General features: G+C 43.2%; 1 protein-coding gene across 3 annotated transcripts in view; it reads right to left on the bottom strand.

Moving 5' to 3' along the window:
* Window positions 1–679: 679 nt before the first annotated feature.
* RABGAP1 (RAB GTPase activating protein 1) overlaps window positions 680–26,619 on the bottom strand; it is a 60,691-nt gene continuing 34,751 nt past the window's right edge. For all 3 annotated transcript variants that reach the window (XM_058038150.1, XM_058038149.1, XM_058038151.1), the window contains 13 exons: window positions 17,667–17,780; window positions 16,887–16,961; window positions 14,774–14,899; window positions 14,025–14,168; window positions 12,434–12,475; window positions 11,980–12,108; window positions 9,311–9,403; window positions 8,069–8,179; window positions 5,294–5,398; window positions 4,764–4,847; window positions 3,883–3,954; window positions 3,232–3,429; window positions 680–2,424 (listed from right to left, as the gene is read on the bottom strand). In XM_058038150.1, the coding sequence (XP_057894133.1) occupies window positions 2,302–2,424; window positions 3,232–3,429; window positions 3,883–3,954; window positions 4,764–4,847; window positions 5,294–5,398; window positions 8,069–8,179; window positions 9,311–9,403; window positions 11,980–12,108; window positions 12,434–12,475; window positions 14,025–14,168; window positions 14,774–14,899; window positions 16,887–16,961; window positions 17,667–17,780 (1,416 nt within the window). In that variant the 3' untranslated portion in view covers window positions 680–2,301. The remainder of the gene's footprint in view (window positions 2,425–3,231; window positions 3,430–3,882; window positions 3,955–4,763; window positions 4,848–5,293; window positions 5,399–8,068; window positions 8,180–9,310; window positions 9,404–11,979; window positions 12,109–12,433; window positions 12,476–14,024; window positions 14,169–14,773; window positions 14,900–16,886; window positions 16,962–17,666; window positions 17,781–26,619) is intronic.

Raw genomic sequence — 26,619 nt, 5'->3', positions numbered from 1 at the left:
CTTTCTCTAAAGGTTGCAATTATCGAGAAACTGCAGAGCTGACCTTACCAAGGGATGCACCTCCGGGAGGACCAAACAGCAGAGACCACACACAGCCACATGATGCCATTCTCTTAAAGCAAAATATGGCTGGGAAAGTGACATCACAGCAGCCTCCTAGAGCAGGGCTGCTTTCCGAGTCACCTCTGGTGGTTTTGGAGACAAGAATCCATTTGTTCTCCTGGTTATCTCTGCAGAGCACAGGGCTGGGGAGCAGAGCTGCTGTGACCCAACTGCTGCAGCCCTGAAGTCATGCGGGCTCAGCCATGGCTACAAAACCCTGCTGAACATGACATGAACCACGCTTGACCCCACAGAATTTGTTACTGATGGTGATAAGCAGAGATAGCCTACATTTATTTTGCAGATTCAAGCAGAATTTGGAGGGCCATGGGAAAAAAAAAAATGTTCTAAATTGGACATGTTTGAGAAATACTGAGTCACAAGTTTCAAGCTGCACAAGGTCACTTTTGCAGTTTCTTTTTTCAAAGCAAACCCTAGATTTTATTATATAAAACCAGTGTTGGCAGCACTCAGAACATGCAGTCTTTTTTAGCAAAGCCCTTTGCAGCATGACTGTGGTTTCAGTCTTGGAGAAGCCTGCAGATGCTGCTGTTTCTACTTTAAGAAGAGAATTAGCTTCATATTGCAAAATATTTAATAATTTTCAGTTCAAATGAAATGAAACAACAAAATAGTTATACAATTTTACTAGTTTATATTTCAATTCATAAAGTATACACACTGCAACTATGCTACCACAATGTCCACGCATCTAATATTGATGGAGTTACAGTATTTTTTTTTTTGGTATTAAACAATAGAGATAATGTATGCAGTTAAGGAAAAAAGCTTGGACATAGCATGTTCTATCCTGTAGTTACAGAGTACATTAGCTAGCATTAGTACAGTAAACAAGAAAAAGTTAGAAATACAAAATAAACCAAATATCTTTATATACAAACCAGTGCCTCATATTGTTACCAGCTTATACTCACACTGCACACAAAATTTATCCACTGATGCAATAGATACTTCAGCATAACACAAACCATTATAAATTAAAAAAATTACAAGGTGCAAAACTCCATTCTACAGCTTTCTGGTGAGAACTCAATACAATCCAAGGAATGAGAACTCCAAGCACGTTTAGCACCTACCAGTGCAACTGCATCGAGCGTGAACAATGACCTACACCACCTCAGAACGCCACCAGGAAGCCAGTTACAGCGAGAGATGCTCGCAGCTACACTCACGCTGTGATTTCTGCCTCAGATATATCTCAGTTTATTGTTTCTTTGTCCCAGTCATACCTATGTGCAAAACTAAAACCTGCGAGCTCTGTCGGAGCTCCGCAGAAGGCCTGCTACAGCCGGGTAAAAACAAACAAACAAAAACAAAACAGAAACCTGACAAAACCCAGACAGACTCCATTGAATGTCAGACCATCCACATAATTCATATTATCAGCAGTCCTGGTGCTGTTGATATGTGGATCAAACAATATGACACAAGTGAAACGGGAATTTGCCCACAATTCCGATTGTTCTTGCCTAGCACTTGGACAAGTCTCCCAGCCTCCGGTGGCAAATTGGTTTGGCAGCCCATGCCAAAAAAGCCCAGAGTTGCATAGAATTGATTAGTAACAGAAAGAAATGCCAAACACAGAGAGATTGATGCTGCATCTACTAAAACAAAGTGGGGTTGCTCGACAGGAATGCTGAAATCATCCCCATTCATAAAGCAAAACATGTCACCTCCTACTCTCCATTTCCTACCTCTGGGGACTGCTTTCTGGCACTGATGTAGTTCTTGATAAACTCATATTTTTTTGTTGCATTTTTTCCGTTTTTTTTTTTTTTCTTTTTAAACTTTGTTAGTGACACTTTTCCTTTCAAATAAAATATTAAAAAAGGTTATAACTGTAAAAAAACCTATCATATGTAAACTTAACAATTAGGGTTTGGTAAGTTCTCGTACCTAGTCTGTGAAAAGCCTCCAGCCAGACGCAGAATGGAGTGTTTCTCGGAAGAGCTTCAATCTAGCTACATCACCTGTTAAATATCAGTAGTATGAACATCCCATGTCTAGCAATAAAACCTCTCTTGTGTTTCCATCCTCTTTATCACTGACCTATTGAAATCCTGACATGCTGTGTTTCTATTATATTTACATTCTGGTCCTCTCATGTCACAGAATTAAACATCTGGCCAAGGAAGGCAACAAAAGGTGTTAAGAAGGTGTGTTTGACAGAACTGCTTTTCAACAAGTCTCTTTTCCTTGGACTCCAGTCACTGTTTTTATAGAGCTTATTGTTCTGTTGAACCACGTTTTCTTTGCAGCTTGTACTTCATTAAGGGCCAGACCCAAATGGTGCTCCAAATCCTGCAAACAGAAGAGTAATTTCCTTAATTTGTTACATATTCCCAGCACAAGGTTATAGGAGTTAAAGCTAGAAGGCTCTAGAACATCTACAAACTCTTGGCCACTTCAGAAGTTAAACAAGTCTTACATAAATTAAAAGCAGCACAATAAGCTGACAAAGAGGAAAAAAAAAGCTTTGAAAAGCAAAACAAGACTTGTGTCATTGCCCTTAGTGAAACATTCCGCTTTCTCCAGTACATCCAAACTCTTTAATTGTTTTCCATCTGAGGAGGAGCTATTCCCACAGGAAGTGGACTTTCTACAAACTAATTTTTACCTTTCTGTGAGCAAGCCACACTGACATATCAGTTTTAGGCTAAAAGCACAATGTTGTCATATTTTACAGAAATACTTCAGGTACCTGGAGTGCTTTGCAATCGTGTTTTAAGAAACATGTCTAACATTTGTCAATGTTACTTCTTCATTTAGCACTGATTGTGAGATAAAGACATGCATGATTCAGTACTCTGTCAGAGCTTGGGCTCCTTCCAAGCAGTTGCAGGAGATCAGGCAGCCAGCACTGCACTGCAGACAGGCAGATGTCTGGAAGCTGTAGTGGCTGCTAAATACAGTTCATGCAATTTCAATTATATGGTCTGCATACAGCAAGTTTCAGACGCAGTGTTTGGTTAAATAACCGTGCAGGAAATAGCAGGTTATGGTTTCAACCAACAGGATCTGTTCCAATCCCTCTACAGCTCACACACACATTTTTCTAGGAATGCAGACACGCTGTACAGACTACAAAACAAACTCCCAGAGCATTACCTGTATTTTACATTCCGCCTCCACAAGCTGCAGCTTGGTCTGGGCCAGCTCAAGCTCCATTTCCCTTAGCTGGTTCTTCAGAGTTTCCTTCTCCTCATCCGTGTCCTCGTCTGAACCATCCTTGGCAGTGCTGGCCACCTTCACACGGCCTTCCTTATTGAAGAACTCGCGGCAGTGCTCGCAGTCATCCACCTTTTGCTAAGCAAACACCTGGCTGTGAGCAAAGCCTGTCCTGCCTGTGCTCGGGGAGAGCAGCTCAGCACCACAGGAACCACTCACTGATGGGAACTTGTGGGGAGGCACAGCCAGGCAGGAGCTGCTGCCAGCCCCACACTCACTGCTGTGCTGCTTTGCTACAATAATGGGCTCTGTCCCTCCCACTGTTACTTTAAGGTAAAAGACAGTCAGAGAATCTCTTCCAGAAAAAAAAAAAAAGACCCTCAAAACCCGCCCCAGCATCAACATTAGCATGTAACCACTATGGCATGAGAAGACTCACCTTTTCTCCCAGACCTCCCCCTTACAATCTTCTCTGTCATCTATGGGGACTCTCAGCCATCATTTTAGTAATGAAATAAATTGTGTGTTTGCTGCTATGGTTTTGCTAAGAGATTGAAACATTGTAGACTGTGGATCTATCTGGTCTCTTACCCGTATTTTCTCAATTTCAGCTTTATTTGCTGTTTGCTGCTTTTCCAGTCGCTCACTCAGCTGGGAACAAATCTGACAAGCAAAATTATGTTACCAAACCATTTATAAATGTAAATTCTCTCCCAAATGAATGCTGAAGCACAAATAAATGCTGCTGCAATATTAACATGGATAGTCTAAGGACCCTTAGAAAGCTAGAAAAATTGGGATGCTGCATTAAGCTGCCTCATTGCACATTTTCCTATTCTCTACATATTCTTCTATCCCCACAGGAAAAGGTGCAGTTCCAACAAAAGTTATTAACAGTTTGGCCTTGCTAAAGGAGCCAGAAAAGGTTAGGAATAGCATGACCCTTTTGTTGCCTTTGGGAAAAAAGAACAGGCAAGACAGAGTAGTAAAAAAGCCCTAATTCATTCCCTGAGACCTGATATGGGCCTACTAAAGAGACTCATGAATTTTCTCCCTTGATACCTTTCTGATCAGGAGCTTGAATGCCAAAGCAAAGCCTTGAAAGGAAAAAGGCATCTTTTTTTTTTATTTCTGAGGTGCATTTGATTGACAAAGCAAAGATGAGAGAGAAGCTGTTCTTGGCATGAAGTGAACCTTTGATATCTGAGAGCCCATCTGAACAAGGTTTGTCTGTACCTGAGGCTGTGGTGACTGCTGATCTGCAAATCCCCACATCAGGAGCAAACAGGACTGACCACTTCAGGATCTTGGCCAAAGAAAATGCAAAACCAGCCACAGGCTTCCCATTTAGAACAGCTAAATTGTGTCCTCAAATGCATGGCACAGATCACATTGGTTTCCAGAAATCTCCTAAATTACCCCAAAGTCTTGTACTTTGGTAACAAACCACATGATCATGAAGTTGTACTTACCTGTTTGTAGTCACCAATAATAGAGCTGTTCTTTTTGATCTCTGACTCTGCCTTATCTAGTTCCCTACGACACATTTCCTTCAGCTGTAGGGGGGGAAAAAAAGAAAATAAAGGGTTTATATAGGTGTAGTCTGAAAAATACCCAGGTGCTATTTCTTCCTTCTCCTTAACCTCACTGCTGTGCTCTACCCAGGGACCCAGAGTAAAGCCAGGCTTTGGTGGCCATCACTGCCAGAGCCGTGGGCTAGCCAAGGAAAGGAGGGATTCAGAAAGTGCTGACAGCTGAAGTCCTGCACTGCCTCTCTGTGCAGCATCTGGCACAGGCTGTGACAGTGATTTCAAGTTAAAAATTCCCCACCCTATGAAGCACCTGGCAGGAAAATGCCAAATTCTGCTTTGCTGACGTCCTTTACAGCACAGAGGAGGGACAAACATGACTTAGAACATTAAGCCCTTCCCACACTTGTCACTTTTTATTTTTATCATTTCTGTACTGCAGAGAACAGCAAGAATGACAGAAATGCCCCAACCTGAGCAGATTCTTCCTCCAGGCGCCTCTTTTCTTCTTCTGCATCAATCAGCTTCTGTTTGGTCATTAGCAGCTCCTTGTTGAGGGCATCTGCCTTCTCCTCTGCCTGAAACACAGAGTGGAGCCTGAGCAGAGGCTTCCCTGCTGTGCCTCCACCAGGACAGAGCCAAGAGTGCAGCCATTCCAGTCTTATTAAGGTTTGGTTCATTGCTATTAAAAACAATAAAACTTTATTCTGAAAATTATTTTTCTAAAACTTCCCATCTGCAATAGCAAAGCAGCAAAACATCAAAATTAATGGCATGTACCACTATACTCCAGCCCTCTAAAATGCTTCGTGAATTCAGTGATTAATTTTAGCAAAACTGGAGTAGGGATTGCTCCAAAGAAACCCAATACCAGAAATAAGTTTCATTTTCTTGTCCAGTCTGAAAGTTGACCAATACATTCTGAAGACAACCAAAGGCACAGAACAGCTCACAATGTGCAAGATCAATAAAAGACTATAACCAGCTCAGACCTAAGTTTAATTTGCAAACATTCAACCTTGCAATGAAAACAGAATTAATGAAAAATGCCTCTAGAACGTTTAAAAAGCCCCCAGAACTCTATGAAACATCTCAATGGATGTAATACCATCCCAGAAAATACTGCAGGAGAAAACGGAGCTACCAAAGCAAACATAAGTCAGGCTCCTCTCTCCTTCCTCCTTAAGGGAAAGAAATGTCCCACCAGAAACCAACAACCCCTTTTTACTGCAGTTTTTAAAGCATAAAAATATATTGCTGAAAAATTTCAAGCTCTTTATAAACCACTAAAACTCTGCAAAGTTAAGACATCTTTTCCTGTCTCATACACACAACACAGCCCTTCCCAATAGGTGTATGGATTCTACATAAAAATAGATCAATAACTCAACTGATATATAAAATCTTCAGAAAGTAGCTGTACCAATTCCCTTCAAAGGAAGAAAATCAAAAAGTGAATTTTAGTCCCTTAAAGTCCTGCTGATTCTTTAAAACAGACGGCAAAGGCAAAGAGAACATCTTTTCATTACAGATGGGGTTTCAGCTGTTTGAAAGTTAAAGAACACTGGGATGTAGGAGCCCAACAACAGTAGAAAAATGAAGCCTATTTTCTGGCCTAGTGAAAGGATATTAAGGAAATTCTTGTATTTCCAAATGCTTTGTTTTGATCTTTTGGGTTGCAGATTTCAGACATGCCATGTAGGTATAGAAAAGGTGTGTTAAACAATGTCCTTTGGTACTTTCCTTTCAGGACCTCAGGCTGGCAGAATGAAACTTATCACTTCAGGATCCAATTAGAAGAATTAATCATGTCCTGAAGTAGGATCAAACCCAACTATCTCCTCCCAGGGGATAACCCAAAATGCTGCCAACATCATTTGCCATCTTTGAGTACAAGACTATTATATATCAAATTAAACATATAAATTTTGCCTAATTTTGTTCCTCTCCCAGCTCTCCATTTAAAAAAACAATGTAAAAATATAACAGCGTCTCAAGCAGCCACAAACGACAGTTAAAAACTGATAGAAAAAGCTTCTTCAGGACAATTTTTGCTGAAGTCCACCTCCTGAGTGCCACTGCTGGGCTATCGCCAGTGTGAAGCTTCTGGAAGCTTCACTAATGAAGGGAAAAAGCCCAAGTAAGAGGAAGTGAATGTACCAATGTGTGGGGAAACCCTGCTTCTAGAACATTCTTCTATGATCTCCATTTTACCACCTAAGAACAGGAGATGTAATAAACCCAAAAGTCCTGAACCAAACCTCATTAAAGCAACATTCACCCAGTGGCATCAACATTTACTATGAATAGTTTTCTGAGAGCAAGTTTCCAGGAGACCGTGGGAAACCTTAAATTGTCTGAGGCAGATCCAATGAAACATTTGAAAGCCTGTCAGCTCCTGCACTGGGCAACTTGCAGAAGCCATTTTCCTTTGAGATTTCAGAAATGCACTTCTCTCGGTACAGAACAAGAATGGCAAAACATGAGCACTTGAACTCTTCCCCTCACCTCCCCAAGCAGACAGACTAAATGTGGTGTAGCCTCCCCTGTGCTAGAAATGCCAGCACCTTTCTGTCTCTGCATGTCCTGGAAAAAAAGAAAAAGCATATCCTAATAAAATCTCCCACAATTGAATATGCAAAGAAGGGAGTGGGACAGCAAGCTGAAAAAAACTGCTGTAACACAAAGCAAACCTGAATCTTCCTCCTGAGAGCTCTAGTGATCTGGAAACAGCCCAGGATGAGGAGTTCACACAGGCAGATTCCAAGAAGCCAAATGGAAACCACAACATTTTCAGAGTTGCCTGAGGTACCTGAGAACCTGATCCAGGCAGAGCCAGACAGACTCAGACTTTCAAGTTTATCAGGCCCTTTGCAAAGCCTGTCTGCTGTGAAATTGTATTCATAAAAATCCCAGGAAAACACAAGCTAGCATCCATGTTATGATTTCTGTGATGGTTCAAAGACTTGCCACAGCTCCTGCTAGACTTCCTTAGAGAAAAGAAAGCAACTACTCAAGTACAGGCTCTCCTTTCCCTGCAGTCTGAATGCTTTTAGAATAATGAATATTTCAGCCAGCACTCCTGTTTCCCATGGACCTCTGTCACAGGCCTACACATTGGCAGGGTGCAATGGGGATGTGGAGGAAGGAATCCTGTCCCACACAAAAAAAGCACTCCATGTCTCTCCTCTCCAGGGAGAGAAGGAACAAGGAGTTAGCCCCTGTAGACAGCCCAGGACATGACTTACATTGTCCAAGTCCTTCCTCAGTGCAATCTTGCTGGTGACCAGCTCGTGGGCCAGGTCGTCGTTCTCCTGCTCCAGTCTCATGTTGGCCTCCTGCAGGCGCCGGTTCTCGCGCTGGGGAACAGAGGGGCTGTGAGGGACAGGGCTGCAGGGGTGTCACACACACAGCCCCCTGTGCCCACACACAGCCCCTGTGCCCACACACAGCCCCTGTGCCCACACACAGCCCCTGTGCCCACACACTCACACACAGCCCCTGTGCCCACACACTCACACACAGCCCCTGTGCCCACACACTCATACACAGCCCCTGTGCCCACACACAGCCCCCTGTGCCCACACACTCACACACAGCCCCTGTGCCCACACACAGCCCCTGTGCCCACACACAGCCCCTGTGCCCACACACTCATACACAGCCCCTGTGCCCACACACTCACACTGGGATGGACTCGCACACAGCCCCCTGTGCCCACACACTCACACACAGCCCCTGTGCCCACACACAGCCCCCTGTGCCCACACACAGCCCCTGTGCCCACACACTGATGTAGTAGTAGGGGTATCATTGTGCCATCAATGCCTTGCCAGGACTCTCCTACAAGTACTGCTTTTCTTGGTTCAAATTGAAATTTGCATGCTAGGAACAGGTAAGAGAGGAGAATCCTAGAAAAAATACTCTATTTTCTCTCTCCTGTTACAACTCCCAGCACACAGATGGATACTAAGGAAAGTTTACTTCTCTGATTAAAATACATGAATTTATTGTTTCTATGTCTCTGTGTGCATTATTGTGCTTTGTGTATGCATGCATAACTTGAATGTCATTTATCCCTGTATTATGTTTATTTGATAAATAAACTATTTATAAGATTATATGCTTAGTGCAGTATACATCATTTGAAATTAGGAAGAGGAGTAAAAGGGGGAGGATAAACATGGAAGGCAGAGTTAGAATCAGTCAGGTATTTCCTTTCTGTTCATGGCTTGTGGTGCAATCAGCATGTTAAACAGGCTCTACTGAACCAGTTCTATAAGCCCAAATAAAAATTCATCCTATTCCTTTTCTTGCACAGCTGGGCTCACAACAACCCCATCCTGATCAGCATTGCCAATAGAGACATCCCCTTCACGTTCATGGAGCTGTTGCATCCAAATTGGTCAGAAAACAAAACCAGCTCAAAAAGGAGTCAAAAGTAGCAACTTCCTGTTTGTTAAACCAGACTGGAGAACGTAAAGCATTACCTCAAATCTTTCTATAGGATCCTCCTGTTGAGCCTGCTGCTCTCTCATGGTATGATATTCCTTTTCATATTTCTTCAGCTTCTTCTGGCTAATCTAAATTAAAGCAGCCCATTAGTTCCTGCCCAGAACATCGTAAAAGAACACAACACACACACAGGGTTATGGAACAAGCTTCAGGGAACTCCTGCCTCCCCCAAAGCACAGCTCCTGGCTTCACCAGTTCTGAGGGCCTCAGGTGTGGCCAAAACCAGTTCCACTCAATAGAATGACAGCAGCCTCTTCCTGTGGGATGCAGGGAAAGTTTCAAAAGGCACCCAGAGCATCCTGCCCGAGCTCCCCCTTGGTGCTGCACAGCTCCCTGGTGCTCCACACACTGCACAGCTTCTGCACAACAGAACCCCAGGAGATGTGGTTCATTTTGGGACTGGCCTGATGCTGAGCCTTCTTCAGCTGCTTTCTCAGCTGTAACATTTATAATCACACAGAAGCATTGGGTTTACTTTACATGAGACTGTAAATGCTGAAAGGGCAAGTGCAGGCTCAGCTGACATTTCTGCCAGTGTCACTCAAGCCCTGCCCGAGGTGCCGCGGTGTCTGGGCCAGCAGGTGCACCTCAGAGCACAAGGGCTGTGTCCCTGCTCTGACCCACAGCACCAGCAGAGCCCTCTCACAGGGCCCCAGACTGCCCTTCTGTGGAAAGGGACACACAGGTGATGCTGGATTCAGTATGATGGGCCCAGAGTTCAAGTGCTGCAGGGACAGGGAACACAAGGGAAGCTGTAACAGATCCTGACCAGCATTTTCCTGGTGTCACCTGTGCCAGAATGGTTTAGCAACACCACACCAAGATCACTGTGAGCATTTCACATGTAAGGTATTATGCATCTAAATAAAATCTCTAGCATTAAAGTTGCGCCCAAACATTTATTTTTATCTCAGTAAACCAAATATATTTAAAAGCTATAGCTAGGATTTCCTCTTTAAAAAACCCCTTCTGAGAAACAGGTTGAATTTTACATGCATACATGACAGGCAGAATGGAAAACGTGTTTGGTTTCCCTGCAGTCTGCTTTCCTCACTGAAACCTCCCTGGGCAGGAGCTGCAGAACGCGGTGGCCAAGCTCCCTCTAGTGAGAGCAGCCAGAAACGCCTCTCTGCACTCGGGAACATTTCCCCGGAGATGCCAACATTACCTGGGCTCACACCACAACTGCAGGAGGTATGGCTGCACCCCAGACACCCACCTAGAGAATTAACCCTTCACTGACAATGGAGCCTGTAACTTGAGGAGATTATTTCACTGCTCTGCCCCTGCTCCAACTGCCCAAATTTGGGGGTTTCACCCCCCAAACCTCCTGCAATGTAAAGTTAGATCCTGACAAATGAGGCATCCACCCTGCCACAGGAAAGGAAGGCAGGCACACCACTACCACTGTGTTTTCATCTTCTACTTTTCAAGTGCATTAAGCCAGTTTTGTCTTTTTTAGGTGATCTCGAGCAGATCTGTCATTGTCATAAATTCTGGGCACAGGAGGCCTGGGGAAGTCAGCAAGGATTCTGGGTTTGCAGAAATGAACACTGATGTCCCACCACATTTTTTCAGGAGACAGCAGCAGCTCTGTTAACATCTGTTGCCCAGAGAGGTGAACTCCCCATCCCTGGCAGTGCCCAAGGCCAGGCTGGATGTGGCTTGGAGCAGCCTGGGATGTGGAAGGTGTTCCTGCCCATGGCAGGGGTAAATGAGATGGGCTTTGAGGTCCCTTCCAGCCCAAACCTTTCTGTGATTCTATGCCTTGATGGCAACACTGAGGAGTGACTTTAAGAATCTGGTGCTGTCTCCAGCTGATGACTTCCTGACCTCCTTTCCAGCAGAATGCTGTTCTCATCACAATGCCTTAGCCAGGCTACTTCTCCCTTCCTATACATTATTTATTTTGATATCAGGCCCTTTTCTGCTCAGAGAAACACTTCCAAATTCAGAGCTGGCGATCTCTACTGACAGCAAAGGACTTGTATTTTAGGTCAAGGAAAGCAATTATGTGCAGCACCCGCATCAAGGAGGTGACACAGAAGTGTTCTGAGCCGAGCCCAGCAGTGTTTCCTTCACAAGCTCCCCTTTATTGCCCCAAAGCACCCCAGGACAGCAGGGGCAGCCCTGCCATGTCCCCTCAGAGCCTGCTTGTGCCACTCCACACAGCCCTGGGAACACTGGGAATTCTGGCAGAGTGGGAAGAGGAACAAGTTGTCATTTGAAAACATAAAAGGCAAATGCACAAATGCACTCATTAGGATGATGTGAACCAGATGCATGTGGAACATTTAATCTGTGGCTAATGCTAAATGATTAGAGAGATAAAATAGCTTTATTCTTGATTATTCTGTAATTGCTACATTAGTTTCACACAAGAGGAGCTTGAATTCTGTGTAGAATACTGGTATCAACACTGCTCCTACACCTGATCACAAAATGCCTGGAATGTTAACACACCAGGGAAGCTGGGTATTTCCACACTGACAGTACAGAGAATTCCTCTAGGGACACTTTGAACCATGTCAGTGTATTTGGCTCAAAATTACTCTCCATGACCACAGCCAATGAAGCAGCACTTGCCCTTGGATCTGGAGGCAGGAGCTGCTGCAGGGGCCCCTCCCAGCCCCTCCCAGCTCACCTTCATGTTGCAGGCCAGCTCCATCAGCTTCTTGGCGTTCTCCTCGGAGCGGTACCGCTTGGGCAGCTGCACTCGGAAGAACTTCAGAGCCCCCTCAAAGTCAGTCAGCAGCAAATCATCCTTGGTCGTCTGGAGACAAGGCAAGAAACACCAGGAAATGCCAATTTTTTACAGTTATTGAAACCCAGGAACAACAAAGCCACAACAGCTTTGGGAAGCTGCAGTAACATTGCTGCTCCCTAACCTTCAGCAAAGAGTGTTTGTTTCTATTTCTGCAACCTTCTATTCCACCCCCCAAAAAAGCACTGTGCTGCACAGGACATGCCAGATTACAGCACGTGTGCCACAGGCCGTTGTTAGCTTCTCAAAAAAACAGCATATTTTTGTAACAGGCATCTAATTTTAATATGGGGCATGAAGATGGACAAACCACAGTGTAACATTGTATACTCACTTTTAACAATCCCAGTGCAACGTTGAAGATAACACTTATTCCCTGGAAAGAAAAAATAATGACAAAATAATTTAATTTCTCGGTATTTACAAGCTTGGATAGGAATTTATTTGGTGGGGTTTGTTGTTTGCCTAGTTTCTGTGAAAAGGAGAACCAGGATACATGTGTAACCAGGTGCTATGTAAATCAAAGGCACAAGAACAACTTTGCAAACAACTGGCAAAATATCTTTACTGGAGAGTCATAATAGAGAGCAAAACAATCAACACTGGTTTTACTGTCTCCTTAGCAGTCTGAAACAAAATTATGTTGTGCACTTCATTTCATTTCTTAATGAGGAGTTGGTCAGCTCAAGATAATTTAATTTTCATACAGTGACTTCTAAAATCACTGATTCAAATGCAGTAATTTATACACCAATGTATTAAATTCTGGTCTTCACAAACTGGGATAATTCATGCAATGAAAAGAAAGTGACTCACTTTGTGACAGAGTCCCATGGCATCTATTCTGCCTCTACTCCTCAGAAGAGTTCTATTCATACTATCCAATTAAATAAAATACAAACAGTTCTGTACTCAGGAGTAGCTCACACCTTCTTCAGGGGTCCCACTCATAATCATGACACATTGCTCATCTTATTTCAAGATCCTTCTTTTCTTCTTCCCACCGAGTTATTCTTTCACCATTACTTTAAAATGATGAAAAACCCCTTAAAACTTCTCTATGAGCACATTTACTGTTTATTAAAATGAAAATGTGTTTCTAAACAAACAGAATTGATTTTCTCCATACCATCTGCTGCTTTCTATTCCACTGGCACATGGACAAAGCAAGTAGCAGACACAGGGAAAGGGCAAAAACATTGACCAGGAGGTTTGTGAATGCTGAAAGCCTTCAGTAAGGGAAAGGCAGGAAATCAGCCACTTCACAGGAACAAGTGCAGATCCAACATGAATGGATGCATAAAGTTACCCAGCAAATCATTAAATAACTCAAGGATGCTTCAGTACAAAATGGGATTTGCTCACTGATGGCAACAAGTGCTGACTGTAATTACACTGCTTACCCACTGTTCTATACCGGATTACAGACAATGTCTCAATACAAAGAATTTTGCTCTCTAAATATAAGTTGTGAAATATAGAGAGACTTCAAGTTTTCCAGGAGAAAGATCTTCAAGCTTGTTAGATTACCAGCATGAGAGTCAGTTGGGCCATTTTATACACAATGGCCTCCATGCAATAATATTATAGGAAAATAAAAAGTCATCATTGTGTATTACATGACTTCAGAAGAGAGGAGCCCACATATCTGTAAATCAGCTCTCATCAGGCTGTACAGAATCTTCTTACACAGATTCACCAGTGCCATAGGGAATAGGAGATAATAACCTTTTATATAGCTATTGATTCTTAATTTGTTTCTTTAAAATGATGAGAATCTTTATCATTGCAGAAATGTAACACTTCCACATAAAAATATCACACGTCTTGCTCTGAGAGAACAGATAGTAACGAGGACATGAACCAAGATAGTGACAAACTGTCAAAAGCTGGGAGCTGTGCAAGTCTCCAGTTCTAACACATACCTCACATAGGAGTAAGTCAATAATGTGGAAGACCATGTAGAGAGGGAATTTTGCAGTGAACAGGGTCAGGAACCACTGGGAAGCATACATGTGTGCTTCAAGGCTGATGTCCAGAAAGTGGTTATACAGATCAGGAATGTATTCCTAAAGGTAAAACACACAGAAGCACTGGAAGTTAATTTAGGCTATTTTGGAACTGTAGCTGAAGCCCCAGGCTAGAGAAGGAAGCTGGGCAGAGTGACCATCAGTGCAGGGCCCTGCATGCACCAGGTGGGACAGGAATGGGCCTTGGGGCCTCCTAAGGATGCCAAAGGCTTGTCCTGGGCTGGATGCCCAGCAGGAGCCTGGGATTGCCTCAGCAGGGCCCAGCAGTGGCTGTGCTGCCACCAGAGCCACTCCAGCTGCCAGGAACATCTGCCTTCAGCAGCACCACCCTGCTCCTGAGACCCCTGCTACAACACCTGGCATGGTCCTCACAGCTCACCAACACCATTCACCCTTACTCACAGCTCACCAACACCATTCACCCTTGCTCACAGCTCACAAACACCATTCACCCTTACTCACAGCTCACCAACACCATTCACCCTTGCTCACAGCTCACAAACACCATTCACCCTTGCTCTCAGCTCACAAACACCATTCACCCTCCTCACAGCTTACTCACAGCTCACAAACACCCTTCATGCCACAGGAAGAGCCAGGGCAGAACTGCAGGCTCGGGTCTGTTCACCCCCAGTGAGCCCCACCTGCATGAGGCGCTCCAGCTGATAGAACTTGCAGTGCAAATCTTCAAAGTTCTGTTTGAAAAGTTCCCTGAGTCCATAATCAAACATGATTTTGACCAGAACACTGAAAGCTTGCTCCTCAGGCATCTGTGAGACAGGAAAGTGGATTTAGCAGCCAGCATTAAAACCTTTCACATCAGGTGAAAAGTCAGGTGAAAGGTTCAGGCTCCAGAACTCATCAAAATCTGAATCTTACAGATTCTGAGCAGCCTAACCCTTTGTCACCCACATAAAAAAAGGCAGAAGCAGTATTACTGAAGGATATTAAACAGGATCTTTCCCTTACTCTTAACTATATATATTTCCCTTTTTCAATGACATTATTACATTTGATGTTTATTAGATGACATGATTAAGAGAGACCAGTAATTGCTAACAGAAGTTCCACACCTCACAACTCAGCACCAGTTTGGGAAGGTTCAATCTCCCTTTTCTGCCAAAAACTGAAGGAAAACTCAAAGCTCATCAGTGTTTTGACATTTTTCCCTGCCCTTAAAATTCAGTTTTAATATTTCTGTAGAAAAGTCTGACTTCAGGTCAATTGCTGGTTTCTATAAAGAACAGAACATCCATCTCAAGTATTCTATTATTAATCTGCAGATGGAGTTTATTAAAACAGAAAACTTTGCTGAAACATTCCAAACTGGTAGTGAAGGACTCACAGAAACTTAATTTCCTTTTCTGCAACATTTGTTTTTATTATTTATTTTTCCTAGCAGCCACACTCCAAAGGCTGACTTCAAAGAGAATCTTTGAGAAGAAAAGAAACTTATTTGAAATTTAGCTTTTCCTTACATGCATACATTATTCCCAGAAGCCACAAGCACTGTGAAAGAGAGAACTCTGGAATAACACAGGGCTCAGTCATGAGAGTGAATCTCTCTAGGGCAAGGGAGCCGTGACAATGAGGATCTACAAGCAAGCACATCTGTTCCAGTGAAAGGGTTCAGTTCTCATAGCAGGAAGAGTTGCCCTTCCCTATCTCATTCAGTGAGGAAATAAAGAATTAATTGCTCATCTAGGAAATATTTCAGATTACAGTTACATAGAACTAAAAGGTTGTTATCATTAATCACTTGGCTTTTGTTTCACAAGAATGGAGTTTACAATCTCCTCTGTATCCTCCCCTGACTTTACAACAGTGTGGAAAATCCTCCCCTGAAGGCCAGACTTCCTCTTCCACCAAAAACTGCAGAGAACTCTTCATGCTCAGCCCTCGATGGCAGCAACAGCTGGGGAAAAGAAACCCCAAAGCACTGCTGGGCTCAGGAACTCTGCAGTTCCAACCACCCTTGCAACAGAAACACTGACAAAAAGCAGACATTACTTTGAAACAGAGCAGTCTATAAACACACAAATACAGATTTGTAATGCTCTTGTATTTCCCAAGCGTGAGTGAATCGAAAACTTTTGCTCCTGAGAACCATAAATCTCTCTCTAGCTTCTGAACACACCAGCAATTAAAGGATATTACACTGATGAGATCACTTCTATCAACAGCAATTAAGTTTAAAAAAGCATAATACAGTTTCTTTTAAAAATATGAAGGTATTATTGTATCCTTCCCTAACCTCTCAAACCAAGAAGCACAAAGACCTCCAGGACAAGAGCCCACAGGCAGCACAGCCTGCCCTGAGCCCCAGAGAACTGACACCCCTTCAAGGTCCTAAATCCTGCTCTGTGTATACAGGACAAGGCAAACACCATCTGTATTTCTGACTGATTCCAACAGAAACATCTTATAAAAAGCTAAAATCTGACCTTGAAACCATGTAACAAAAACATTTACAGTGTTGTCTTACACACAAATTCCATGCCTACTACTGCTCATGAGTGCAAGCCTGAATGGAAGGGGTCCCAGCGCAGGAACACAAGGGCATGGACACTGAGTCCTTACAAACACCACAGCAAGTCTGAAACAATGTACTCCTCCCTGTGTAAAACCACTTTATTACTGACCAACGTAGAAGGGATGTGTGCTCTGCAACCCCATTAGCTCAGAAGTCTGTTCTAGACACGTGGAGCAGTATTTATTCTTAATTCTAACGTAGCTGAGGGTAAAGGCAGCACTCACATGTAACAGCAGCACAGCAGCCAGGAAGGACTGGCCTTGGCAATAGCCAATCTCCTCATCATACACAGAGTAGGCCTAAAAGAGGAATCAAGACTTTACTGGTACCTGTCTCAAGGTAACAAACACAATTAAAACAGAACAATGCATTGAACACAGCTCATACAATTCCCATGGACGGAGTGCAGCCATTGTCATTCCAACAAAGGGAAAATCTGTATGACAACCAAACTGGGATACACAGAGGCAGTGGCTGGTTCCAGTGATGCACCAACGTTGCTGCAAGCACTTATCTGAGTGCTTTTATCTCTAAACAGGTCCCACAGGGATGTTAGGAAGAGGGAGAAGCCCTAGGAATTCAAAGAAAGTGCTGGAAGCTTAAACCATTCCAGCTGAGATACCTGAATGCACGGAGCTGTCCATTTTTGCTGATTTCCACCTTTTAATAATCAGCTTCAGTGCATGCCTATGGCTTTATAACCTCTCTGGAGGTACACAGTCATCTCCAGTTACATAATTTGTCCAGCTTGATCCAGGCTGACAGGTCAGGAATGATGTCAAGTCTTTGCACCAAACACTTCAGTGCAGAGAAATCTGGGAGAGCTTCAGGGCTCCTGTGTGAATAACCAGAGCCAGCCCATGGAGAGGAGCCTGAGCCTGATGCCAGAGGCTGTCTGCATGACAGACAATGCTAACACAGCCCCTTCTTCTCAGCCAGCAGTCACACTGCTGGGGATGCTGTATCCAAGTTACCAAATCAGCCCAGAAGAGCTGAAAGAATACCTTGCATATTTTGTACAGGGAGTCCTGGCCATCTCCCCCAGTGTCTTTGAAATAATCATGGGCAGGGAACGTTCGATTGATGTCCCGGGTGATGGCACTGTCTTGTGGAGACTCCTATCAGAAAAAGAAAATAACATGCAAATTAAACCACATCAAAAGAACATGAACTACAATATGCTAGGATTGAGACTTGGGAGATTAGCACTGGGTTCTGTGCACTGCTCTAAATTTAACAAGACCCAGTGTGCCCCAGCAGAGCTGGCAGCTGCAGATCAGAGCTGGGATAGATCTGGGTACCTCAGCACATCTGGGGAGGTCAGGGAGTGGCAGAAGGAGCTCACACACACCCACACAAACACACACCCACACACCCCATTTGTGCTCCAGGCCAGGGCAGTGCAGATGCAGCCATCCCTCAGAGATCCCTGGATGCCAGCACTGCCCAGGCACACTCCTGCAATCTCACCACTGCAGGAGTAAGCAGCAGCTGTCCCAAATGCTGTCCCTGAGGTTCAGCTTGAGGAACCACTCATCCCCCCAGAACTCAATTAGAGAAAGCAGATGAGTATGAGCCCTGGGGAGCGTCACACAGGAAAACACGAGGGACTGCAGGGACAGGTCCTGCACGAGCTGGGATTTCAGCATGAGGAAGATGGAACTTTGTTCTCTACATCACCCTGACACCATCAGTTTCAGATGCCTTAGACATTTGGAAAGCTGAACAGTAAATAAAGGGGTTTACTCTGTCCAAAAACTCATGTTTCTGCTTGGCAAATGGAAAAAGGTTAGAAGTAAAAGATGGTAAAAAAAGCACACAATGTAATCAATGCAAGGAACATTCAATACAGCTTGTAGTTCTTTTTCTTCCCAAAATTATTTTTCAAACAACAACAACAAAATTACCACAGTGTGCTTCATTTTCAGTGTGCTTCATTTCTCTTCTGATTTTAATCCAAGGTTAATGCTCCTCTCTGGGGCTTAACACAGACATTTCATTAGGAAAGAAAGCATTATGCTGCTATTAAAATCAAGAGCAGATTGTTTTGGAAATTATATCAAAAGTACTGTTCAGCATTCCAATTTGATAATAATTAACTGGTAAAGAGGTCTATCTCATTATAAGGAAATTAGAAACAAACAAAATCCAATGCTTAATAAATTTCATATAAATAAACACCTTTTAAGTCAAAGACAATTATGCTAATGGCTGGCTGTTTGCAAGCAGGGAAAGACAAAGCTCAGAAACCATTCTGCAAACTTTCAACATGTGAATACAGACTTGGTGATAACTTTTAGTTTCTCACAAGTTTGCAAGACAGGAGCACAGGCTGTGGCCACTGCCAGCAGCATCTGTGGTCCTACACAAGTGCCTTTCCTGAGAGTCACCTGCTCTGCTGCAATGGCAAAATCATCTCAAATCCACTTGCCTTCTAATCCACGTATTTAACAGCAGAGACAAAAGCATCTGGTTGGAAACTCTTAGGAGAGGATTCTCAAAGGAATCACTCATTATGGCTAAAGAGAACTAATTAGTGGCCCCTCTGGCTTTGCGTGACTTGCTCAGCTCTTGACTCCTGTGCCTCAGCACAATTCCTCCAGCAATCCAACGTGAGTTCCTGCAGCTGAAACACAGCTTGGGAAGAGAAAAATCAACGGAAATGATAAGGTTTAAAAAATGTTTTTCAAACCATGGCTTTGAAATCTCCCCATTAGTACAAACTGCTGCAATCCAAGCATTGTGTAACCTTTTCTTTACTCCTATTTTTATACCTTGCTGTGAGAATTGGCTCAATGGGCAATTTCTCATGCTTTCAGGGGACTGGGAACTGAAGGAAACCCTTCTGAACCCACACCCTTCACAAACTGGGATTGAAAAATAGAAAGCTAAGAATGACAGGAAGAAAAAGAAAGTAATAAAGAAAACAGAGTGGAAACCAGCCATGAGAACTGAGGCAAGTGTAGTGAAGATTAAAATTCTCATAACAGTTTGCTGCTCTGAAGGAAAGCAGGAAAATGTAGATGCTCAGACTCAGAATATGCCCTTCCTCCCCTCTTTTATACACTTTAAAATATTAAGGGACTTATATTGAAACCTTCCTCTCCAGTTGATTTAAACAGAAACTACGTGAGTAATTATGGAAACCAGGATGCAGTCCAGCTGGGAAAAGCCCATTTATCCTGTCAGGCTGCATATAAAAGCATATTGGTTCCCATCTCTTAAACCTGATATATTTAAAAGATATTTTCCATGCATTTTCATGATCTTGCAGGGAGCACCCTAGGATCTGCAAACCGTGTCATGCAGTTACAGCCTTGATCAACATATTCAGACTGAGACTGTGTTACTTTAGGAGCTTTTTCTGTAGCTTAAGGCACAATTAAAGACATGGAAAAGCTGGAGTTCTCTCTTCCTGGGGCTGATCTACTTGCAGTTTTCAGCAGCTCAGGTTTATTCCTCCTAATCCACTACATAAACCCAAGAGGACGAAGAAGCTGCAGCAAAGAATTGCTAAAGGACAAGATTTGTGATGAAAAAAATGAAACAAGAAACCTCCAGAGAAGGGAGAAAGCTGCCTGCTGGAAATGGCTCATCACCCAAAGATCAGCTCCTGGAGAAAATCCCCTGGGGTATAAAACAGCCCTGACATGGACCCAGGCTGGCTTCAGAACCACCACCAAAATGGAGAAATTCAAGGGGACCAAACTTTAAATTCCCCCTGCCCCAAGCCCAGAATGATTCCAACTGTGGAATTTTGCTCACTGCTGAGTTATCTGACACACCCACCACCAGCCCAAACTGTGCCTGACTCTCACTCTTGCCACATCCATTTCCACATTCCAGTTACTCCTTGGGAGGGTCCCAGTGACTGCAGGAATTCTGCCACATGGTCAGAGATTACTGTGGGAAGGGTCTGGAGTCTCAGGCCACACTGGAATTTTCCTTGCTCTGCCAGGGTGGGAGCAGCACGTGGTGTGTTGCTGCAAGGCATGGACAAGCCACCCTGGAGTGCACCAAGCCAGGGACAGATTCCAGCAGATCCAACACGCAGAGAGAGCCAAAATTCTGTGCAGCTTTCAGGGCAGCAGCAGGGGTAGTATTACACGATGGGGAGAAGTTATTTTGAGCAGATCTGTACATTTTAAGTACATTCAAATACATTAAATGATCTTTTGACAGCTATTTTTAGTGTTAGCAGGATCCTGTGCCATCAGGTCTATTTTGCAGTCTGATGGCATTCCCATAATTACTTTTATTAAGCAATATTTACATTCATTTTTACACAGACTGCACTTCCTGCATTTGTCTTTGTCCAAACCACTGGAGAAGGCTTTGGTAGGAGGAATTACACCTGTTACTGAGACCTCAAGGAAGTGACACAAACCACAGTTCCAGAGCAATGTACTTGTTAACTTCCCACAAGGAATGCTGCCTGCAGGAGGTGTTACCTGGAGTCAGCACTCGTCCAGAACATTCACAGATAAAAAGTATTTGTAGAAAAAACCTGAATAATTTAGACAAATTTGGACTGGTAAGACACTGCAATTGGATACAATAGTGCATTGATACAGCATAGTTTCAGGCCAAATATGGCAATATAGTGCAATTCTAAAAATAAAAGTGAATCCCTTGTGATATGCAGCCCTTTCGCTCTGTTCGTTTCCTTTTAGGGCTCCAGTTTCCCACAGGAAAATCAAAGCGAGGAGTTTGCCTGCAGTGCCCTGCAGCATGTATGGATACAGCACAAACAGCGGGCAGGCTGGAGCTGCTCCTGCCCTGCATCCCTCCAAGACTGTTTAGAGCAACGCAGATAAGGGGAAAAGCCCCACCCAGAGCCAAGGACCACACCTTAGCAGCACAGGAACAGAAAAGGCATCCGAGACAAGCCGTGAAAACATGTGACATTATCATTTATTTCTTAAATGTATTTATGATCCATTCAGACCTTTCAAATAAAGTGTACAAGTGCATTTCAGAATAAAAAACTACACTCTTCACACAGCTCTGTAGAACACTACATTTCATCAAGAAACTTGAAGCAAAAACTTCCTATTAAACCACCCATGCATCCTTTGGCTACAATAATATCACTGATCAACAAGTACTGCTAGTCAATTCCCAGTTTCCCTTTAAAGAGAAGGAGCATCCTAAAATATGCCACCCCTTCCAGAGACCTCTCTTTAAAGAGAGAATTTTAAATAAATTAGCTAGGCTTTTAGGCAAAACAGTAAGGCTACTTAGTACTGTTGATGCATGATCCATATATTTGGAGAACAGGCAATCCCAGGCTATGTGAAATGCGTCAACAGCCCTTGAAATTTTAGTAGTATCAAGATTACATCAATCCAGAACAAATGGCAGACAAAAATGTAACCAGTGGAACAATCACTGAAAAATGTGCAGTTTCTGGTAGGATGGGAAGTGCTGATAACAGATTCAGAAAAGTGTTTATAAAATCCGCTAAGAACCACATTGACATTCTTAAAATTACATATTGTACAAAGCCCTAAACTCTGTGAGCGTACAACCACTGCCCTGTTAAACTGCTTGTTTGGGGATACATACACACACATGTAAAACACACAGATATACTCATTGGAAAGCAATCAATTTAGCATGGCAGTGACTGTACAACTGCACAGCACACCAATATATATATGTATGTACATCTACAGCAAAAAGGAAACAAGCCAAGAGATGTATGACACAGCTGGGGTACACACCATCTCAAAAGGGAATAATACATTTCCTGGAGTTTTAACAGCTCTTAGCAAAATTACCTCTTGGAAATAATTATGCAAAGATTTAGAATCAGATATTTACATGCTTCCGATTTATCTAATTCCATTTAATAATTAAAAATATGCAAGTATCATTTTAAGTCAGTAACATCTGTCATTTTTGGCTCAACTGTAGTTTTTCTTATTATTAGTCTTAGTTGAAAAATTAGCTACAGAAATGTCTATTCAAACCACGGGGTGGAAGAACCCCTCTCCCCTGTACTTCAACAACAGCTCTGAGTTGGCACAAAACAGGCAATTCTGGAGCCCCAGCACAGCTGTCCCTCAGCTGCCTGGTGCATGAGAACCCTTCCCCTGTGTGAGGCAGAGCAGAGCCCAGGAGCATCGAGGAACCTCCCAGACAGTCCCACTGTGGCAGAACTAAAGCAGAAGCAGAGTCTCGAGGGCCAGCCTGCCTCTGACTCACCTGTCTGCTTTTCTAATCTGCTTTGGGGCAGGGTTCCCCACAGCTCTGCCTGCCAGGGGCTCCACACTCACAGCTCTTCCTCGTCTTTTAATACAAAACGATTTCCAGCATTAAAAGGTGCACAAAGTTCTTACGAACACACACATACACATTCTCACTGTGATTTCATCTACTCTTGGCCTTTCCACTGACATTCAGGAAAAAACTATCAGTTGGAACACTGCTTGTGTAAGGAGCTGGATTGTCTCCCAAACAAAACTCCTTAAAACAACCTCTGACAATGTCAGATCTCCACAGGACACACCAGAAAAACCCCACTGGTGGCTTCTGCTGTACCAGCTACTGTGAAAGGTGCAAGGAGACAGGGGGACACAAGGAAAAACGAGCATCACAGAGCCATGGAATGGTTTGGGTTGGAATGGACCTGAAAGCCCATCCAGTGCCACCCCTGCCATGGCAGGGACACCTCCCACTCTCCCAGGCTGCTCCAAGCCCTGTCCAGCCTGGCCCTGGGCACTGCCAGGGAACCAGGGGCAGCCACAGCCTCTCTGGACAACAGAGAGGCTTTAAAGTAAGATCACTCCACTGCATTTCATTCAGCAAAGCAACCTAAAAGCACATGCACGCACAGCCTCCCATGCTCGTGGTTTCATTGTAAACAGCATGTGAAAAAACAATTTAAAAAGGTACGAATACAATTCTGAAATCCCTGAAGAAAAGACATACCCACGAGTATTAAGAACAGTAAAAAAGCTCATCATTAGCAATTGCAAACGTGTTTCCATCCTGTTGCATTCATTAGAGGAATACAAAATTGAATCTAGTGTTTACATGCTAGAATTACGATAGAAACTAGATTTCAAAGGTTACATATGGAGAAAAATGTATCAGCATAAGAACTTGCAAAAGACTGTGCTGTACAGCATTTCCAAAGACATGAGTCTGTCAAGACAATACAACGATTGCAAATCCTTTCAGACAGTTCAAAAGCGTGGCTGGAGGTAATGCTGCTTTCTGTTCTCTGAAAGGATTAAATGCACCAGTATTTTTAGTAGGTTTTAATGACAATTTAACCTCAAGAAATACCTAACCCCTCAAAAAGCGAGGTGATCAGAAACATACAGGTACCTTACAGCCCTCAGGTTTTATTTCTTTGTACACTAAACATCAATTCATTCAACAGCATCTACAGGAAACGTTTTAAAAAATGTTTTTATGAAATACTTCTCATACTCAGTAATGCTAATATGTAAAAATATTTCACAGTGTGGTACTAATGTAACTTCATAAAACGAGCAACTTGAGTTTGCTAAAGCTCAAAGTCTTACATTATATTAAAATAGTCCAAAGATCCCACACACACACAGAATCACTAGCACTATAAATATACTTAAGCCACTTTAGTGCAAAGTCTGGTTTTGCTTCCCCTGACAAATCCCTCTATATTCCTGCCAGCATATTAAAACGTCATCCTTTACTAATCTAATTATTGATTTTCAAGGATTCATTTACAGTTGAAATCCCAGAAGAACTTTTTTCAATTTACCATAAAAGTAATGACTTGGTTTATTAAGCATTTGATTGCTTGGTTCACGTGGTCTGTGTAACACTGAGAATGACTGGCATATGCACAGCAAGATTTGAGTTCATCTTTATGAGGAGCCACTTGAATTTATTTCACCTTTTCATGGAAGGATCTCCAGTAATGACCATCAGAAAGAAGCCAAAGCTTTGAATTACAAAATTGCTATCCTCATCTTACAAATTCACAAATGGAAGTCAGAACAGAGAGTCAGGACTGCTCTGTCCCAGCCCCCTGGGCTGCAGCTCAGGCCTCACACACAGGCAGCTGGAGCCTTCCCCAATCCCCTCCTTCCAAACATGGGTGTCTCTCTGAACCCCTACTCTAAACATCATCTAATGCAACGTGCATCCACTCAGCACTTCCCACAAGCTCTCAGACAATAAAGCTGCTGGTTACCAACCCACCTACAGGTCTGTCCACAGGGAGCCTCCTGGGCCCTCCTGGAGCAGAGCCTGCCCATCCTGTGATCAGCTCAGGGAAGCTGCATCCACAAACAAACATTTCACCTGTCTAGAAAACAATGTCACAGGGAAAACAACTGAAAAGCTGAGCAAACAAAGTATATCCCATCAGATTAACTCCCTGTGGCTGGAACACCTCAGACAGACAACAGTGACACAGACTGACATGACCTGAACTCAGAGGAGGGCTGATCATGGCCCCAGGTCTGCAGAGAACCCCTTTGGGCTGGGTGTGGGGGACCTCAGGCTCAGAGGAGCGGCCTCCAGGGAGCAGCAAAGCCAAAGCAAGAAGGTTACACTCCGTATTTAAAAGTGTGCATTGTAAAGAGAATTACTAGCATTAAATACTCCATTGTTCTGACCCATCTCCAGCAGGTTTCCTCTCTTTGTTCCCATCGACCACAACTTTCAGACTTTTAGTTTCTTTCTCTGAACACAACAGCACCTGGTCCTACACTTACTAAATTTTAATTCTGAAGACCTATCCCCTTCCAAAACCATAACTTCAGTATTAAATGTCTTTGCTTATGTGCAGAAACATCTTTAGAAGCAGAACCTCTGCAAAGCACAGGCAATAATGGAAATACCAACTGGAAGTAAGACATCAGCTCAGAAGGCAGGAGAACACATTTCCATCAGCTCAGAAGGCAGGAGAACACATTTCTCTGCAGTGGAAATGGGACACTCCCCCACCACCCCAAAAGAGGGCTGTTTGCTTTGATGGAGACATCAGTAAAACCTGAGCAGCTGCAGCCTCCCCAGCTCTGGCCTGACCACAGCCCCATACATACAACAGCACTCACTGTATAGGGAATACTAAAGATAACATTTGGATAAACTTGGATTAAAATCTGACTTTTATCTTGAATGACACCAGGGGAAGGATGTGCTGTATTCTGCAAAGCTATGGAAGGGAAGAAGAAACTTTTCTAAACCAAACAATAAAATAAGGGCCAAGTCAGGCAAAAGTTTCAGCAGGTGCTTCAAAAAAACAGAACCAAACATGTGCTAAAACAACAACAAAAAAGCCTTCCAAAACCTCCACCTCCTCTTATTAAAGGATCTAAAACAGATGAATTGGAAAATTTTTAGAAGGGTCTTTTTTTTTGTGAAGTCTGAAGGCAGATACCTGTGCTCACATACTGCTTCATAAGAAATATTTTTTAAAGCACCAACCTCACTTAGAAGTTCTGTCAACTTCAGACCCTGATGTGAAGTAAGATCAGACTGAAATTTCAGACTTCCTGACTCCTGGAGTTACTGCCTTGATAATCACAGCACTTGGGAACACCACCATGATAAATAGCAAAAAATCTCCATGTTGAATTTGCACAATGAATGTTTCCATCTCATATCACATCCAGGCCTTGGAAGTGTCTTTTTTCAGAAGAGATAAACTGAAATTTAGGGTTCTCACACATAAAGTGTCCACATGAGAGGGAGGGAACAATGCCACTGGGAATTCTCTGTCTCCTGCAATTCTCTGTGCCTCAATACTCTGTACCCTTCTTCCTGTCAAAGACTTGTGACAAATATCCAGAACTGCCCCTTGGCACTCTGACTCTGAGCCATGTCAGAATTCCAAGTAGTAGAAACATATTTCTGAGTGATAAAAAGCCTAAAAACAAACTCCCCAAAAACAAATAAAGACTGTAGAAACTGGTAACATTTAATAAAAAAATTAACAGTAGATAATAGCAA

Source organism: Melospiza georgiana, chromosome 20 (genome assembly GCF_028018845.1).
Source record: "Melospiza georgiana isolate bMelGeo1 chromosome 20, bMelGeo1.pri, whole genome shotgun sequence".
NCBI lineage: Eukaryota > Metazoa > Chordata > Aves > Passeriformes > Passerellidae > Melospiza > Melospiza georgiana.
The sequence above is the reverse complement of the archived record's forward strand: the minus strand, read 5'-3'. Positions and strand labels throughout refer to the sequence as shown.